A 17,165-nucleotide genomic window follows, 5' to 3' on the forward strand; every position below is an offset into this window, starting at 1 on the left:
TGTAAAGTCCATTACCTGTGATCTTGGTTCCTTCTTTGGTCTCACCAGGAACACCTACGCCATACTCGTTCTCACCGGTCACTCTGAAGTAGTACACGCCACCCTCCTGTAGATCTGAGACCTTGTAGGTCAACCTATGACAAGTGTCGGTCAACTGAGTCCAGCCCTTTTTACTGGCCTCGCGAATATCCACTAGGTAGTTCTTTACTGGTCCTCCGCCTTCATTTTCCGGCGTGTCCCAGGTCACGGTTGCGGAATTCCGTGTCACATCCTTAACCGCGACACAAACCGGTGGTCCGGGAGAGTCCAGGACTCTGACGTTAAGCGTCAAGGAAGCAGTTCCAGCCACACTTGACAAGGTTACGGTGTATTTTCCCGAATCGCTGCGAGTGGCTTTCTCCAGGGTGATCGAGGTGAAGGTATCCGTTGAGTCGATGACAGCGCGGACCCTGAGGTCGACATCCGGCTTGCTCCAGGTCACGCTTGGGACGGGTTTTCCTCGGAAAGGTACGGTCATGGTGAAGGAGCTGCCGTCCTTCACGATCAGCGTTTTCCGCATGTCGTTGCTTATGTCAAACACTGGTTCTTCTTCTCTTTCCTTGGCCACCTGTTTGTCCGACTCTGGACTGGGGTCGCTGACTCCGATCTTGTTGATAGACTTGACCACGAATACGTACTCCACACCAGCTTTGAGTCCCACCACTGTGAATTCTGTATTCCTGGTGTTCTGGACGCCAACTGTCCATTCGTCATCAGAAGTGTTCCTGTACTCCACTCGGTAACCGGTCACGGGTGCACCGCCGTCGAAGAGCGGTTTGTTCCAGGAGAGGGTAACGGTAGTCTTTGTCGAGTCGATGATCTTAGGTTTGGCTGGCGGCGAAGGCAAGAATTGGGGATCTTCAGCCTTGGTGAGCGGACAGGGGACACTGGGAGCGCTGAGGCCTGCGGAATTTTCCGCAAAGACTCTGTATTCGTACTCGCAGCCCTCGCGAAGGTGCGATGCTTTGACGCGGAGGTCGTAAACGGGTTTCTTGTTAACGCGGATCCAGCGAAGGCCACTCTTCTCTCGCTTTTCGATCACGTAGCCCGCAATGCTGCTGCCGCCGTCGGAGGCCGGTCTTTCCCAGCAGATGGTCATGGCTTCGCTTGTAACTGAGGTAACCTCCACATTCGTGGGTGCGGCAGGGACCGTGAATGGATCCGTGGCCTTGGTGGGCTCACTTTCCAGGGCCTCGCCCTCACCGTATTTGTTGACTCCTCTAACTCTGAAGATGTACTCGTTTCCTTTAAGCATCTTGGTGACTTTGCAGGTGGTGGCCTTCATGTCTCCGTGGACAAGCGTCCAAGCCAGTCGGCTAGTCTCCCGTTTCTCCACAATGTAATGCGTGATATCGGCGCCCCCGTTTTCCCGAGGAGGGCCCCAGTTCAGGGTGCATTTTTCCGCCGTCAGGCCAGACACTGCCAGTGGTCCCGAAGAAGGTCCGGGCCTATCTAAAACCTTGCAGTTGATAGCCACAGACCTGGTTCCTGCCACATTGTGCAGGGTCAGGACGTACTGGCCAGAGTCCCTCCTGATAGCATCCGTTACCTTCAGGGTAGTTGTGAAGTTGGTGGTCACGATTTCACACCTAGCCTTTGCCTCAATCTCTTTTCCGTCTTTAGACCATGACACAACGGGGAGTGGCCGCCCAGTGGTTTCAGCGTCGATATGAATGGTTTCACCTGCTTTAATGACAACCAGCTGTCTGAACTTTTCTTCCAAGATGATCGTCGGTGGCTCTACATCATCTTTGACCGTTACAGCTCCAGTAGTCTCAGAAGGAACACTTAACATCTCAGCAGAATTCTTCGCGATCACACGGAAGTCATACTGCACATCTTCAGTCAGGCCCGTGACGTCAAAGTACGTGTCCTGCAGGTTGGTGAAGTTGGATTTCAGCCAGCGGCCATTCGGTAGCTCCTTACGCTCGACGATGTAGCCGATAATTTTGGTTGAGCTGTCATGTTCTGGCCTATCCCAGAAGAGGGAAACTGAGGTCCTCGTGATGTTGGTGACCCTGAGGTTGCGAGGTGGTTCGCACGGATCCCTCGCCGCCACCGGCTCGCTGGCTTTTGAGCCCGGACCGATGCCGGCAATGTTCTCCGCATAGACTCTGAACTGATAGAGCAAACCCTCTTCAATGCCAGTGATCTTAAACTGGCTCTCAGTCAGAGGACCTCTGTTGGCTTTGGTCCAAAGTATGCTGCTTTGGTCTTTGTATTCCATGTGATATCCGATAACGGGGCTCCCGCCGTCCCTGACCGGCCGATCCCAAACCACAAGCATGCCGGACTTGCTGGCATGGGAAACGCGAACGTTGAGGGGAGAGCCCGGTTGCTCGAACGGATACTGGGCGACGACGGGAGCGGAGTCTACGGCGTGACTCTTGCCGTATCGGTTCTCGGCCGTGACGCGGAACTGGTACTCTGTTCCCTGAGTGAGGCGGGTCACTTTAATGGAGGTCCTGGCAACCGTGGCGGACACAATTTGCCACGCAGTTGTGGTCGTATCTCTCTTTTCCACCACGTAATTATTAATTTGGCATCCACCTTCGTAGGTCGGCGCGTCCCAAGACAAAGAAACAAAGTCGGCGCTCACCTCGTCCAGCTTGATGTTACTGGGCGGGCCTGGTTTGTCTAGGATGATGACTGAGATTTCACCCACGGTGGTGCCCACCACGTTAGTGAGTGTGATCTCATACTTTCCGACATCCTCCCTGCTGGCATCTTTGATAACGATTTTAGACGAGGTCTCGGAGGTCAGAACGTTGACTCGAGTCGTCTGCTTCAGCACCTGGCCGTCCTTCTTCCAAGAGACTTCAGGCTGGGGCCTACCTTTGAAGGGGACGTCAATCTTGAGGTCATCTCCTGCTTTGACGCTGTACGTATTGAACAGCAGGTTGACCACAGGTTTCAGGGTCACGTCCTTTGTGATCACGGGGTCGGAGAGAAGTTTAGGGTCACTTCTACCCTTGTCATTCACGGCGACCACCCGGAAAAAGTACTCCTCATCTGTCGTGAGACCTTCCACGGTGGCCTCCAGAGCTTTAACTTCATTGCACAGAGTCCAGGTTTCTTCTCCGTAGGGCTGCATCTCCACAAGGTAACCCGTTATCTTGCTGCCGCCGTCGTGTTCGGGTTTCTCCCACGAAAGAGTCACAGTGTGACGAGTCACATCCACCAGCTGAACTCGGCCGGGAGGAAGAGGAGCCTCAGAGACCTTGACTTGTTCCGTGGAAGCGGGCAGACCCACGCCGAGTTCGTTGACCGCCAGCACGCGGAAGTAATAGCGGCCTCCCTCCTGCAAGTCAGAGATCATGTAAGAGTTCCTCACGCAATTGGTGCTGACGCTGGTGAAGGCCATCCTCTTCTGCTCTCTCTTCTCCACCACGTAGTGCGTTATCTTGGCCCCGCCGTCGATGAGAGGAGGCTCCCAGGAGAGAGAAACCGAATTTCTTTTCACGTCTTTCACCTGGAGGTTTGTCGGGGCGCTGGGAGAGTCCAGAACTCGGACATTGATGAAGGCAGATTTAGAACCGCTCATGTTCTCCAGCGTCAATACGTATTTGCCTGTGTCAAATCGGTCAACATTCTCGATTACGAGCATGGTGTAAGAACTCGTCACCTCGATCTGAGCACGCTCGTTCAGAACGCCGTCTGCTTTGGACCACCGTACCTCTGGCTCGGGCTTCCCTCGGATAGTGACGAACAAACGCAAAGTGGCCGTGGCCCGAACGTTGACCATTTTTCTCAGATCGCAGTCCAGTTCAATTTCGGGAGCCTCCAGCTTTTCGGCAGCAACGACAGAGCCGGGCAGGTTGACGTGCTCTCCCACGCCTTCGCAGTTAATGGCGCAGATGCGGAAATTGTATTCAGCGTTTTCTTTCAGTTTTTTCACGGTGTACTGAGTAGCCTGCACGCCAGTGTGCGGGGTGCAAATGAGCCATTCGTCTGACGTGGCCTCCTTCATTTCAATCATGTAACCGCTAACAGGAGCTCCGCCGTCATAAATAGGCCTGCTCCAGGTCAGGGAGACAGTCGTGCTGGAGTGGTCGATAACCTTAGGGTTGTTGGGAGGTCCCGGCGGGTAGATGGCATCGCAAGCCTTGATGTATTGAGTGGGCGCGCTGGGGGTGCCCACGCCAGCGGCGTTTTCAGCAGAGACTCTGAATTCGTATGAGTGGCCCTCGGTCAGCCCCGTGCATCTGAACCTCAAGTCAGTTAGCCTCTTCTTGTTGCATTTGCTCCAGCGAATACCATCCTTGTCACGTTTTTCAAGGACGTAGCCCTCGATCTCAGCGCCCCCGTTGCTCTCCGGCCTTTCCCAGGTCAGCACGATGGAGTCTCTGGTGACGGCGCCAGCCTCTGGCACGGATGGAGCACTCGGAGTGGTGAATGGATTGCGCGCCACTACGGGCTCCGACTCTAGCGGCTCGCCTACACCGTATTTGTTGACAGCTGTGACTCTGAAGATGTACTCGTTTCCAGGCAGAAGTTTGGTGACTTTATAGCTGATGGCTTGGATCTTGGGCTCCACCATAGTCCACGACAAACGACTAGTCTCTCGCTTTTCTATGATATAGTGAGAAATACCCGCTCCGCCGTCCTGGGAAGGATGGTTCCAATGCAAGTAACATTTTTCGGCGGTAACGCCTTTGACCTGTAGCGGGCCGTCCGGAGGGCCAGGTCTATCCAGAACCTTAACGTTAACTGGGACCATCTTGACTCCTCCGACGTTGATGAGCTTGAGAACAAAATGCCCACCGTCCGTTCGGATGCATTCCTTGACGGTCAAGACTGTGCGAGTGAGCGTGGTTCTAATCTCCATTCTCGGCACGGTCTTGTCAATCTCCTTTCCGTCCTTCAACCAGATGACCTCGGGCAGAGGCTTGCCGGTGTAGTCTGCGTCGATGACAAACGTCTCTCCGGCGCGTACCACTGTCAGGTCTTTGAATTTGGAATCCAAAGTTGCTTCAGGTGCCTCGATTTCATCTTTAGCGGTGATTTCTCCCGTGCTCGGAGAAGGACGGCTGGATACGCCTGCCGCGTTCTTTGCGATGACTCTGAACTCATAAACGCAGTCCTCGGTCAGGCCGGTGATGGTGAACTGGGTGTCCAGGATGTTGGCGAAGCTCGCTTTCATCCAGCGAGTATCGGGATGTTTCCTCCGTTCCACCACGTAGCCGGTAATCACGCTTCCGCCGTCATACGGGGGCACGGTCCAGCGCAGTGTGACGTGGTTCCGTGTTATCTCAATGGCCTCGGGAGTACCCGGTGGGTCACAGGGGTCCCGAGCCACTGCGCCTTCTGAGACGTTGCTGACCGGACTCAGACCTGCAATATTTTCTGCGTAAACCCTGAATTCATACTCAATACCCTCCTCCAGTTCTCCTGTCTTGAAACGTGGATCAGGGATAATGAGCTTGTTGAGCTGAGTCCACAGGAGGCTGTTCTTCTCCTTCCTTTCCAGGTGGTAACCAAGAATTGGACTGCCGCCATTGTTTGTGGGGGGCTTCCACTCAACAACCATGCTGTCCTTGGTGGCGGCGGTGACGACTGGTGCCGTCGGCGCATCAGGTGCACTGAATGGATATTGAGCAATGACCTGCGGTGAGATGATAGCGGAACTCTTTCCATATCTGTTCTCTGCAGACACTCTGAACTGATACTCCACGCCAGTCTTTAAATTGCTAATCTTGATAGTTGTCCTAGCAATGGTTGCGGACACAATCTGCCACGCTGTTGTGGTCGTGTCTCTCTTCTCCACGATGTAGTTGTTAATCTGACAGCCACCGGTATATGTCGGCGGTTCCCAGGAGAGTGTGACGTAGTTCGAGCTCACTTCCTCAATCTTCACAGGACCGGTGGGCGGGCCTGGTTTATCGAGAATGATGACCGTAATCTCTTCAGTTGCAGTTCCGAGGTTGCTGGTGGCCGTAACAGTATATTTTCCAGAATCCTCCCGCTTGGCTTCCTTGATGCACAGCTTTGTTGAAGTGGGTGTAGCAGATACATTGAGCCTGGTTGTCTCTTTGAGAGTCTGCCCTTCTTTTTTCCACTCCACTTTGGGGAGCGGACGGCCAATCACCGGAATCTCGATCTTCAAATCTTCCCCGCTTTGCAAACTGTAGGTGTTAAATTTCAAGCGGAATCCCGGTATCACGGTCAAATCCTCGGCGACGACCGGCGTAGCTAGAGGCCTTGGGTCACTCTTCCCTTTGTCATTGAAGGCAGAGACTCGGAAAAGATACTCATATCCGGCGCTTAGGCCTGTGACGGTGCCTTCGCAGGTCTTCGTTGTGGCGGCCACCACCCATTCATCAGAATCCATAGTTTGCATTTCCACGTAATATCCGATAATCCTGCTACCTCCGTCGTGTACCGGTTTTTCCCACGACAGCGATGCAGATGTTTTAGTAACTTCTGTTAATGTGACTTTACCTACGGATAGAGGGGGCTCAGAAGCTTTAATCGATTCCGTCGTCTCAATCGGCAGTCCTACGCCGAACTCATTCTCAGCAAGGACCCGGAAATAGTAGATTGTCCCTTCTGTGAGTCCAGTGACTCGGTAGCTGGTCTTAGTGCATTTGTTGTCCACGTTAGCATATACCTTCCTGTTGGACTCACGCTTTTCAACCAGGTAATTCTTGATTCTTGAGCCACCATCGATAAGAGGGGGCTCCCAACTTAGGGTGACACTCTCCCGTTTGATGTCTTTGACAGCGAGGTTGATAGGTGCTCCTGGAGTATCCAGAACTTTGACGGACACGAATGCAGATTTGCTGCCAGCGCTGTTTTGCAGATTAAGGATGTATTTTCCAGCATCGTGTCTGTCACAGATGTCAATGGAGAGCTGCGTATAGTCTTCTCCGGTCTCAAGTTGAACTTTGCTGGGGAGTTCACCGTCCTCCTTGGCCCAGCTGATCTCAGGCGTAGGACGACCCTTAAATGGAATGCAGATTCTCATGGAGGCTCCCGCACGGACAACGATTCCTTTCCGGAGTTCCGCATCCAGTATCACCTCCGGAGGGTTCATTTTATCCACAGGTGTGACTGTGCCCTGGAGTTCGGCGGGCTCCCCGATGCCCAGCTTGTTGATGGCGCACACACGGACTTTGTATTCCTGGTGCTCAATCAACTTGGTGACGGTAAACTTGTTGGCGCTAACACCGCAGGGCGGCGTGCAAATGGTCCACTCCTCCTCGTCGGCCTTGGCGATTTCAACGGCGTAACCTTGAATGTCACAGCCACCGTCATATATGGGCCTCTGCCAAGCCAGACTTACGGAGTCCTTAGTGGTGTCTGTCACGTGGAGGTTCGTCGGGCTGCCAGGCTCAAAAGTGGGATCGCAGGCTTTCACGTAAGGCGTGGCTGGGCTCGGCTGACCCACGCCGGCCACGTTCTCAGCAGAAACTCTGAATTCATATTCGTGGTCCTCAGTTAGTCCCATCACCCGGAAACGCAAGTCAGTCACCCTGCGCTTGTTGCACTTGGTCCATCTTACGCCTGCACGATCTCTCTTTTCCACAATGTAACCGACAATGCTGCTGCCTCCGTTGTTCTCGGGGCGACTCCAACAAACAGTCATGGAGTCTCTGGTAACGTTGGTGATCTCAAGATCCCGAGGTACACCAGGGGGAACGAACGGATTCCTCATGATGACCGGTGCTGACTCCAGAGGCTCACCCTCACCGTATTTGTTCACCGCCATGACCCTGAAGATATATTCGTTACCTTTCAAGAGTTTGGTGACTTTGAACATGGTAGCGCCACAGTCACTGGAGACTACGGTCCATGCCAGGCGGCTCGTCTCCCTTTTCTGGATGATGTAGTGAGAAATGCCGCTGCCCCCGTCGTCCCTTGGAGGAAGCCAAGACAGGGAGCACTTCTCCTCAGTGACGTTACTGACAGTAAGCGGTCCCTCCGATGGACCCGGCCTGTCCAGAACCTTCACACTGAAGGGGACAGTCTTGCTGCCCGCTACGTTGGTCACTACCAGCGTGTAGTGCCCCCCGTCCACTCTGATGGCATCCTTCACGACGAGAAGAGCATTAAAGTCAGTATTTTTGATCTCTGCTCTGGCTGAGTTCTCAACTTCAACGTCGCCCTTGAACCACTGAGCTGTGGGAATGGGCTTTCCTTCCACTTTGGCTTCCAGACTGAACGACTCCCCGGCGTTGATAACAATAGTTTGGTTATACACGGCATCCGTCTCGCACTTGGGCGGGTCGACTTCATCTATCGCCGTGATGGATCCGGTGCTCTCGGAAGGCTTACTGACGGCACCGGCCGCGTTTCTCGCAACGACTCTAAAGTCATATTTGCTGTTTTCCGTCAGGCCGGTGACCGTGAATTCGAGATCTGTGACATTTGCAAAGCTGGCCTTCATCCACTTTCCTTCAGGGAGATCACGTTTCTCCACCACGTAGCCGGTAATTAGGCTTCCTCCGTTGTACTGCGGGGCAGTCCACCTGAGTTTCACAGAGTGTCTGGTCACCACCAGTGCGGCCGGACAGCCGGGAGGATCACATGGATCGCGGGCCACGTAGACCTCTGAGACTTTGCTGCACTTCCCGATGCCAACGATGTTCTCGGCGTAGACTCTGTATTCGTACTCGATGGCTTCCTCCAGAGGAGTGGATTTGAACCTGCAGTCTTGGATGAGCGTTTTGTTAATCTTGGTCCAAAGGATGCTGTTCTTCTCCTTCCTTTCGAGATGATAGCCCAAGATAGCGCTGCCTCCGTCGGACGGAGGTTTGTGCCACTCCACTACCATGTAATCCTTGGCGTACGAAGAAACAAACGGAGTGCCGGGCGGTCCAGGTTCTTGGAACGGGTACTGGGCCACCACCGGCTCAGAATCAATGGCGTAGCTCTTGCCGTATCTGTTCTCGGCGTAGACTCGGAATTGATATTCGGCGCCGGTCTTCAGATTGCCTACTTTTAGTGTTGTTCTCGCCACCGTGGCCGACACCACGACCCAGTTGGTGGTGGTTGTGTCTCGTTTCTCCACAACGTAGTTGGATATTTGGCAGCCGCCCGTGTAAGTTGGAGGTTCCCATGTAAGCGTGATGCTCTCGGCACTGACATCCTCTAACTTGACTGGTCCTGTAGGAGGTCCTGGCTTATCCAAGGTGATGACCTCGACGGTAGCTTCCTTTGATCCGAGAGAATTGGCTACGCTGATGGTGTACATGCCCCCGTCCTCTCTTGTGGCATCCTTTATAGACAGCGTTGTCTGTTTGGGCGAATCTGTGACGTTGACTCTGGTGGTCTGCTTGAGGGGCGCGCCATCCTTCGTCCATGAGATGGTGGGTCTCGGATGGCCCGCAATCGGCACTTCGATCTTGAGGTCATATCCCACTTGCACGTTGTAGCTGCTGGTTTTAGGTCTCACTACAGGCTCGATCACAAGGTCTTTCGCGACAACCGAATGAGCCAGTTGCCTGGGATCGCTCCTGCCCTTGTCGTTGACGGCCACCACTCTAAACTGATACTCTTCTCCTGTGAGCAGGTTACCGACCAGGGCCTCAGTCGCCTTCCCGCTGGCGCAAACGGACCAGGTTTCACTGTTGGCAGGAGCCAGTTCCACTTCATAGTGGCTTATCCTGCTGCCACCATCATGTACAGGCTTCTCCCAAGTCAGGGTGACAGTACTGTGTGTAACATCGACAACACTGACTTTACCCGGGGGCTGCGGCTTCTCAGAAATCTTAATTGGCTCCATGGTCTTCGCCTGCAGCCCGACACCGTACTCGTTCTCGGCCAGCACTCTAAAGAAGAATATTCCGCCTTCTGGCAGAGACTCCACCTTCCACGTCATCTTATTGCAGACAGTGACTGGAGAGTAAACCTTCCTTGTGCTCTCTCGTTTCTCCACTATGTAATGCTTGATCTTTGAACCCCCATCCAGGAGCGGTGGTTCCCACGTAAGTGTAACGGAATTCTTGGTAATCTCCTTTACCAAGAGGTTGCTGGGAGGGCTCGGCGTGTCCAGGACTCTGACACTGATAAAGACTGACTTGACTCCACTTGCGTTCTCAGCAGTCAGAGTGTATTTGCCGCTGTCAAATCTGTCCACGTTTTCGATCATAAGTGATGCATAGCTATCTGTGTTATCAATCTGCGCCGTATCCTTGAGCTCCCCCTCAGCCTTACCCCATTTCAACTCGGGGGCCGGACGGCCTCTCACAGGAACAAAGAGCCTGAGGGTGCAGGCGGCTCTGATGTTGATCATCTTCCTCATGTCGGAATCCAAGTCCAAGTCAGGCGCTTCCAGCTTCTCTTCCAGGGTTATTTTTCCCGGAACGTCGGCATGCTCACCTACACCCATCTTGTTGATGGCGCAGACTCTGAACTGGTATTCGTGCTTCTCTAGGAGCTTTGTGACCGTAAATCTAGTGTCTGCGATCCCAGAAGATGGAGTACACATGAACCATTCATCTGACGCGCTGTTGCACGCCTCAACGATGTAGGCCTGAATTTCACAGCCACCGTCATAGATGGGTTTACCCCAGGTCAGGGAAACGGTGGACCTTGAGGTGTCCACCACCTTGGGATTGTTTGGCGGGCCCGGCTTGAAGATGGGATCCAAAGCTTTGTAATATGTCGTAGCCGGACTGGGTGTACCCACACCTGCGGCGTTCTCGGCGGAAACTCTGAATTCATAGCTGTGGTTTTCTAGCAACCCTGTAACTCTGAAACGGAGCTCACTCACATTTCGCTTGTTGCACCTGGTCCATCTTACGCCATCTTTGTCACGTTTCTCCACAACATAACCCTGGATGGGGCTACCGCCGTCACTGCTCGGCCGTTCCCAGGTTACAACCATGGAGTCTTTGGTAATGGTGGAAACCTCTACCTCTGTTGGTGGGTCGGGAGTGACAAATGGATTTCTGGCCACCATTGGCTCGGACTCCAGAGGCTCGCCGACTCCATATTTGTTCACTGGAATTACTCTAAAGATGTACTCGTTGCCAGGAAGAAGCTTGGTGATCTTCAGGTTGAGCGTCTGGACTTTCTGTTCGACTACCGTCCAAACCAATCTGCTCGTCTCTCTTCTTTCAACAATGTAATGGGACACATCACTACCGCCGTCCTGCAATGGTGGTTTCCAGGAAATGGAACATTTCTCACTAGTGACACCATAGATGGAAATGGGGCCCTCTGGCGGACCCGGTCTGTCCAAAACCTTGACGTTAATGTTCACAGATTTCTCTCCGCCGACATTCTTCACCAACAAAGTGTACTGGCCTCCATCGACACGAATGGCTTCTTTGATGACGATGCAGGCCAAAAAGTTTGTGTTTTTGACTTCCAGGCGTGCTGCTTCACCCATGACTTGGCCATCCTTCAGCCAGTGCACCGAGGGTACAGGTTTGCCAGAGATGGCTGCCTCAAGCGTGAATGACTCTCCGGCATTCACAACCACAGCCTGGGAGTACTTGGCATCCAGGTCAATTTGGGGCGGATCCACCTCATCCTTGGCTGTGATGGCTCCGGTCGAGTCGGACGGTAGACTGCTGACACCCGCCGCGTTTTTGGCAATAACACGGAACTCGTAAATCTGATCTTCACTGAGCCCAGTGACAACAAATGAGGTCTCAATGACGTTGGTGAAACTGGCCTTCATCCAGCGTCCGCTTCCTTCTTTCTTCTCCACCACGTACCCGGTGATTTTGATGCCACCGTCGTACTCGGGTTTTGTCCATCGAAGAGTCACCTGGTTTCTGGTGATGATGACCGCCTCGGGCTTTCCAGGTCTGTCACACGGGTCTCTGGCTACCTGCAGCTCACTCACGATGCTGGCCTTGCTTACGCCGACAATGTTCTCGGCGTAAACTCTGAACTCGTATTCGATACCCTCCTCTAGGCCGACCACTTTAAATCGAGGCTCCGGGATGAGCTGTTTGTTCTGCTTCACCCACAAAATGCTGTTTTTCTCTTTCAGCTCCAGGTGGTAGCCCAGGATTTTACTTCCGCCGTCATTGCTGGGTTTATCCCATACCACCAACATTGTCTCTTTGGTGGCTGACTGGACGACGACTGAACGCGGCGAAGCGGGTACTTCAAATGGATATTGAGCCAGGATGCTGTCCGATAGCAGTGCCGAGGACTTGCCATATCGATTCTCTGCGGCGATTCTGAATTGGTACTCACATCCGGTCTTCAGACGTATGGCTTTTACAGTGGTTCTGGCAACCGTGGCGGACACAATCTGCCAAAGAGTGGTGGAAGTATCTCTCTTTTCCACTACATAATTGTTGATGGCGCAGCCGCCGTCGTACTCTGGTGGATTCCAGGACAAGATCACGCTGTCTGCAGTGACTTCATCCAGCTTGATCGGGCCAGTTGGAGGGCCCGGCTTGTCTAGGACCACCACGTTGATATCCGCCGTTGCCTCTCCGGCAGAGTTGATCAGTTTGATGGAATAGGTACCCACGTCATCTCTGCAGGCCTCCTTAATGACCAGGAGAAGATTTTTGTCAGTGCTTTCGGCGTTGACTCTGGTCGTCTCCTTGAGGGCGACCCCGTCTTTGAACCAAGTCGCTGTTGCTTTAGGACAGGCGGCGTAGGGTACGTCGATCTTCAGATCGTCTCCCGCTAGCACGCTAAAGGTGTTGAAAGCCAGTTTGAAAGTGGGCAAGATAACCAGATCTTTGGCCTCCACGGGCACGCTCAGGGCACGTGGATCGCTAACTCCCTTTTCGTTAACGGCAGAGATACGGAACATGTACTCCTCTCCCTGCGTTAAACCCGTTACGACCGCCTCGTTGGTTTTGACAGTCATGACCTGGGTCCACTTTTCGCTTTCGCTACCCTGCATTTCAACGATGTAGCCTGTGATCCTGCTGCCGCCGTCATGGTCGGGCTTTTCCCAGGCAAGCGTGACACTGGTGCTGGTCACCTCGCGGAGGGAGACCTTTCCCGGAGGCAGGGGTCTCTCCGACACTTTGATGGGGTCGAAGGTCTCCACTGGGAGACCGATGCCATATTCGTTCTCAGCCAGAACCCTGAAGAAGTACATCTTTCCTTCCTCCAGCTCTCCGATTTTCCAGCTGGATTTGTGGCAGGTGGCGCAAACGGTGGAGTAAGCTTTTCTGGTCGATTCACGTTTCTCTACCACGTAATTGCGAACCCTAGATCCTCCGTCAATCAAAGGCGGATCCCAAATGAGCGAGACCGAATCTTTTGTAACCTCCTTGATAAACAGGTTCTGAGGAGCTCCGGGGGTGTCTAGAACCCTAACGTTAACAAATGCTGTCTTACTTCCTGAGGCATTCTCCACGGTTACCGTGTACTTGCCGCCATCGAATCTGTCGACATTTTCAACTTGGAGAGTCGTGAAAGATGACGTGACTTCGATGTTAGCTTTGTCAAGGGACTCTCCGTGCTCTCTCGACCATTTCACGTCAGGTGCCGGCCGGCCCTTAATGGGTACAAAAAGTCTGAGCGTGCCACAGGCTCTGATGCACACCACCTTACGAAGATCCGCTCCCAGTTCAATTTCAGGAGGTAATAGCCTGTCTTCAGCTTTCGGGGATCCGGGTACAGCGGCGGGCTCTCCCACGCCTTCACAATTGGTGGCACAGATGTTGATTTTGTATTCTTGGTTTTCTTTCAGACCGGTGATGGTGAACGAGGTCGCCGTCCATCCCTTCTTAGGAGTGTGAATTGTCCATTCATCTTCCTCGGGCAGGCAGGTCTCCACAATGTAGCCAGTGATTTCAGAACCACCGTCATATACGGGCTTATTCCACGCAAGGGTGATGGACGACTTGGTTGTGTCCAGAACTCTGGGGTTACCCGGAGGTCCGGGTTGGAAGATTGTGTCCATGGCTTTGTAGAAAGGACTCGATGGACTCGGCTGGCTCAGTCCGGCGTTGTTCTCAGCAAAAACTCTGAATTCGTACTCGTGGCCCGGCGTGAGGCCAGAGGCCTTGAATCTCAGGTCAGTTACGGTCCTTTTGTTGCATTTCACCCAGCGCAGACCTGTCTTATCTCTCCTCTCAATAATGTAAGTATTTATTCTACTGCCTCCGTCATTTTCGGGGCGTTCCCAGCAGACCACCATCGAGTCCTTGGTGATGGTCGTGACCTCGGGCTGACCAGGTGCGTCACTGGGAACGTAGGGATTGGTACAGATGACCGGCTGGGACTCGGTCGGCTCACCTATTCCGTATTTATTCACGGCCATTACTCTGAAGATGTACTCATTGCCCTTAAGAAGCTTGGTGACCTTGAACCTGTTCGCTTGGAGGTCTGTGGCCACGTTCGTCCAGGCCAACCTGCTGGTTTCACGCTTCTGAATGATAAAGTATTCAATTTTGGCGCCGCCATCGTGTGTCGGATGCAGCCAGTTTAGGACGCATTTCTCCGCGGCGATGTCAGTGACCGTCAAGGAATCCGGTGGTCCGGGTCTATCCAGCACCTTGACGTTGAAGGTGTATTTAGCAAAGCCGCCGGGGTTACTGGCAGTCAGGATGAAGGCGCCGCCGTCTCTTCTCAAAGAGTCTTTGTTGGTCAGAGATGTGTGGAAAGGAGAGGTCTTGATCTCCAACTTGCCTGTATCTTCAAGCTCCTTTCCGTCCTTGGTCCACACCAGCGAAGGGAGGGGCCGACCCGTCACGTTGGCTTCCAGCATAAATACCTCCCCGGCCATGACGACGACATTGCCGCTGAAGATGGAGTCGACGTCGAGTCTTGGCTCTTCGATATCGTCCCTGCACGTGATAGCTTCTGAGGGCTGAGAAGGTGCGCTTACGGCCCCTGCCGAGTTGCGAGCAAACACACGGAATTCATAAACACTGTCTTCGATGAGTCCGCTGACCGTATAGACAGTCTCCAGGATGTTGTTGAAGTTGGCTTTGAGCCACCGGCCATTTGGAAGCTCTCTCCTCTCCACAGTGTACCCGGTGATGGAAAATCCTCCGTCTGACACTGGTTTGGTCCACGAGATAGTCACCTCGTGTCTGGTGATGTTGAGTGCCAAAGGTCTGCCCGGTGGGTCCACTGGGTCCAAAGCAAACAACGGCTCAGAGGGTTTGCTGGGTTTGCTGCGGCCGGCCAAGTTTTCAGCAATAACACGGTGTTCATATTCGATGCCGTCAACCAGGCCGGTTGATTTGAAGATGTTTCCTATCACGAGAGCTTTGCTGATCTTCTGCCAAAGAATGCTGTTTCTTTCTTTTCGTTCCACATGGTAGCCTAGGATGGGGCTGCCTCCGTCCGTTGATGGTTCATTCCAGCTCAGTGTCATTGCGTCCTTGTTGAAGGATGTGACCGTAGGAGTACCCGGCTGGCCCGGGACGTCAAACGGATAGGTAGCGACCACCGGCTCGGAGACGATGGCCGCTCCGACGCCGTATCTGTTCTGGGCCTTGACGCGGAACTGATATCCAGTTCCATTGATGAGTCGGGCTGCCTTGAATGTGGTGCGGATGACGGTGGCGGCTAGCTCCACCCAGGAAGTACCGGTGGTCTCACGCATTTCAACGATGTAATTGTTGATGGGAACACCGCCATCATCCTCTGGCGCCTCCCAGGACATAAGGATATAATCCGACGAGACCTCATCCATCTTAATGGGACCAGTTGGCGGTCCCGGAATATCGTGAACTAACACCGTGATGGTCTCCGTCACTGTGCCCAGCATGTTCTTGCCAGTCATTGAATACTGGCCTCCGTCAGTCCTCTTGATCTCACCAATGTTGAGGACGGTTGACGTCGCCGTGGTTTCGGTGTTAATTCTTTGCGTCTCTTTAAGAAGCGCGTCTCCTTTCTTCCAGGAAACAACAGGTCTGGGTTTTCCGAGCACCGGAATCTCCACCTTAACACGGTCACCGACCTTGGCGATGACAGTCTTCTGGTACACCCCTCGTAAGTCAAATGATGGACCAGACGTTTGCTCTTTGATAATGGTCGGTCTGCTCTCGCGTGGATCGCTTCTACCTGACGCGTTGACGGCCATGATGCGGAAAGTATATTCTTCTCCTTCAATCAGATTTGTCACCGTGTAGTCCAGAGCCTTGATGGCGGCAAGGTGGAGCCAGTGGTCAGTGTCCTTCCTCTGGGCCTCGATGACGTACCCCGTGATCAAACTACCGCCGTCGTGAAGAGGCTTTGTCCACGCCAAGCTAGCGCTGTCGGCTGTAACGTCAGTGACATACAGGTTTTCTGGCGGAGAAGGGGCCTGAGACGCCCTGATCGGCTCGGGGGTTTCGGCCGGCTCGCCGACGCCCAGGTCGTTCTCAGCGGAAATTCGGAAGTAGTAGTAAGCGCCTTCCTCCAGATCGGTGAATTTAAAAGAGCACTTCTGCCAGTCCGTGCTCAGCACGGTGTAGGCCTTCTTGGTGGCTTCTCTCTTTTCGATAATGTAGTTGTGAATCTTGGAGCCGCCGTCGATAATGGGGATCTCCCACTGGAGGGTTATGCTATTCTTGGCGATCTCTCTCGGTTTGAGATTAACCGGGGGACCCGGCGTGTCCAGGACCTTCACGTTTACAAAGCCCGTCTTCTTCCCGGCGACATTCTCCAGGCAAAGATTGTACTTTCCGGCATCGTATCGCGTGCAGTCAGGAATGACCAGCAGGGTGTAGGACTCAGTGGTGTCGATGTGCGCACGTAGTTTCAGATTGACGTCCTCTTTGCTCCAGGTGACATCTGGAATGGGACGGCCTCTGATCGGAACGAACATACGGATGGATGTACGGGCTCTGACTACCAGGGATTTCCGGAGTTCAGCGTCCAGCTCAAAGTCCGGAAGGGATTCCTGATCCACCAGTTCAGTGATTTTTTCGACCTCCGCAGGTTCACCGACTCCCTCTGAGTTGACGGCTTTGACTCGGAAGTGGTATCTGCCTCCCTTCTGCAGTTTTCCAATGACACAGGTGGTCGACTTCAGCGGGTACTCTGTCTCCGTCTCCCAGTCGTCATGTCCTTCCTTTTTATATTCCACAATGTATCCATCCACTTCCAGACCACCATCGTAGTGGGGTCGGCCCCAGGTGAAGGTGGCAGATGTTTTAGTGGTATCAGTGATTCTGGGGTTGGAGGGAGGACCTGGCGGATCTGGTAAACAGGGAAAATAACTGTAAATAAAAAAGTATCTCAAAGTAAACGATGGA

The 17,165-nt window shown here is 53.5% G+C and overlaps 1 protein-coding gene across 18 annotated transcripts in view; it reads right to left on the reverse strand.

Annotated features, from left to right (window-relative positions):
- ttn.2 (titin, tandem duplicate 2) overlaps positions 1–17,165 on the reverse strand; it is a 205,810-nt gene that overhangs the window by 38,608 nt on the left and 150,037 nt on the right. For all 18 annotated transcript variants that reach the window (XM_057851521.1, XM_057851523.1, XM_057851526.1 and 15 more), the window contains one exon: positions 16–17,109. In XM_057851521.1, coding sequence (XP_057707504.1) covers positions 16–17,109 — 17,094 coding nt within the window. The remainder of the gene's footprint in view (positions 1–15; positions 17,110–17,165) is intronic.

The sequence above is a fragment of the Corythoichthys intestinalis genome, chromosome 12, assembly GCF_030265065.1.
Source record: "Corythoichthys intestinalis isolate RoL2023-P3 chromosome 12, ASM3026506v1, whole genome shotgun sequence".
In the NCBI taxonomy this organism is placed as follows: Eukaryota; Metazoa; Chordata; class Actinopteri; order Syngnathiformes; family Syngnathidae; genus Corythoichthys; species Corythoichthys intestinalis.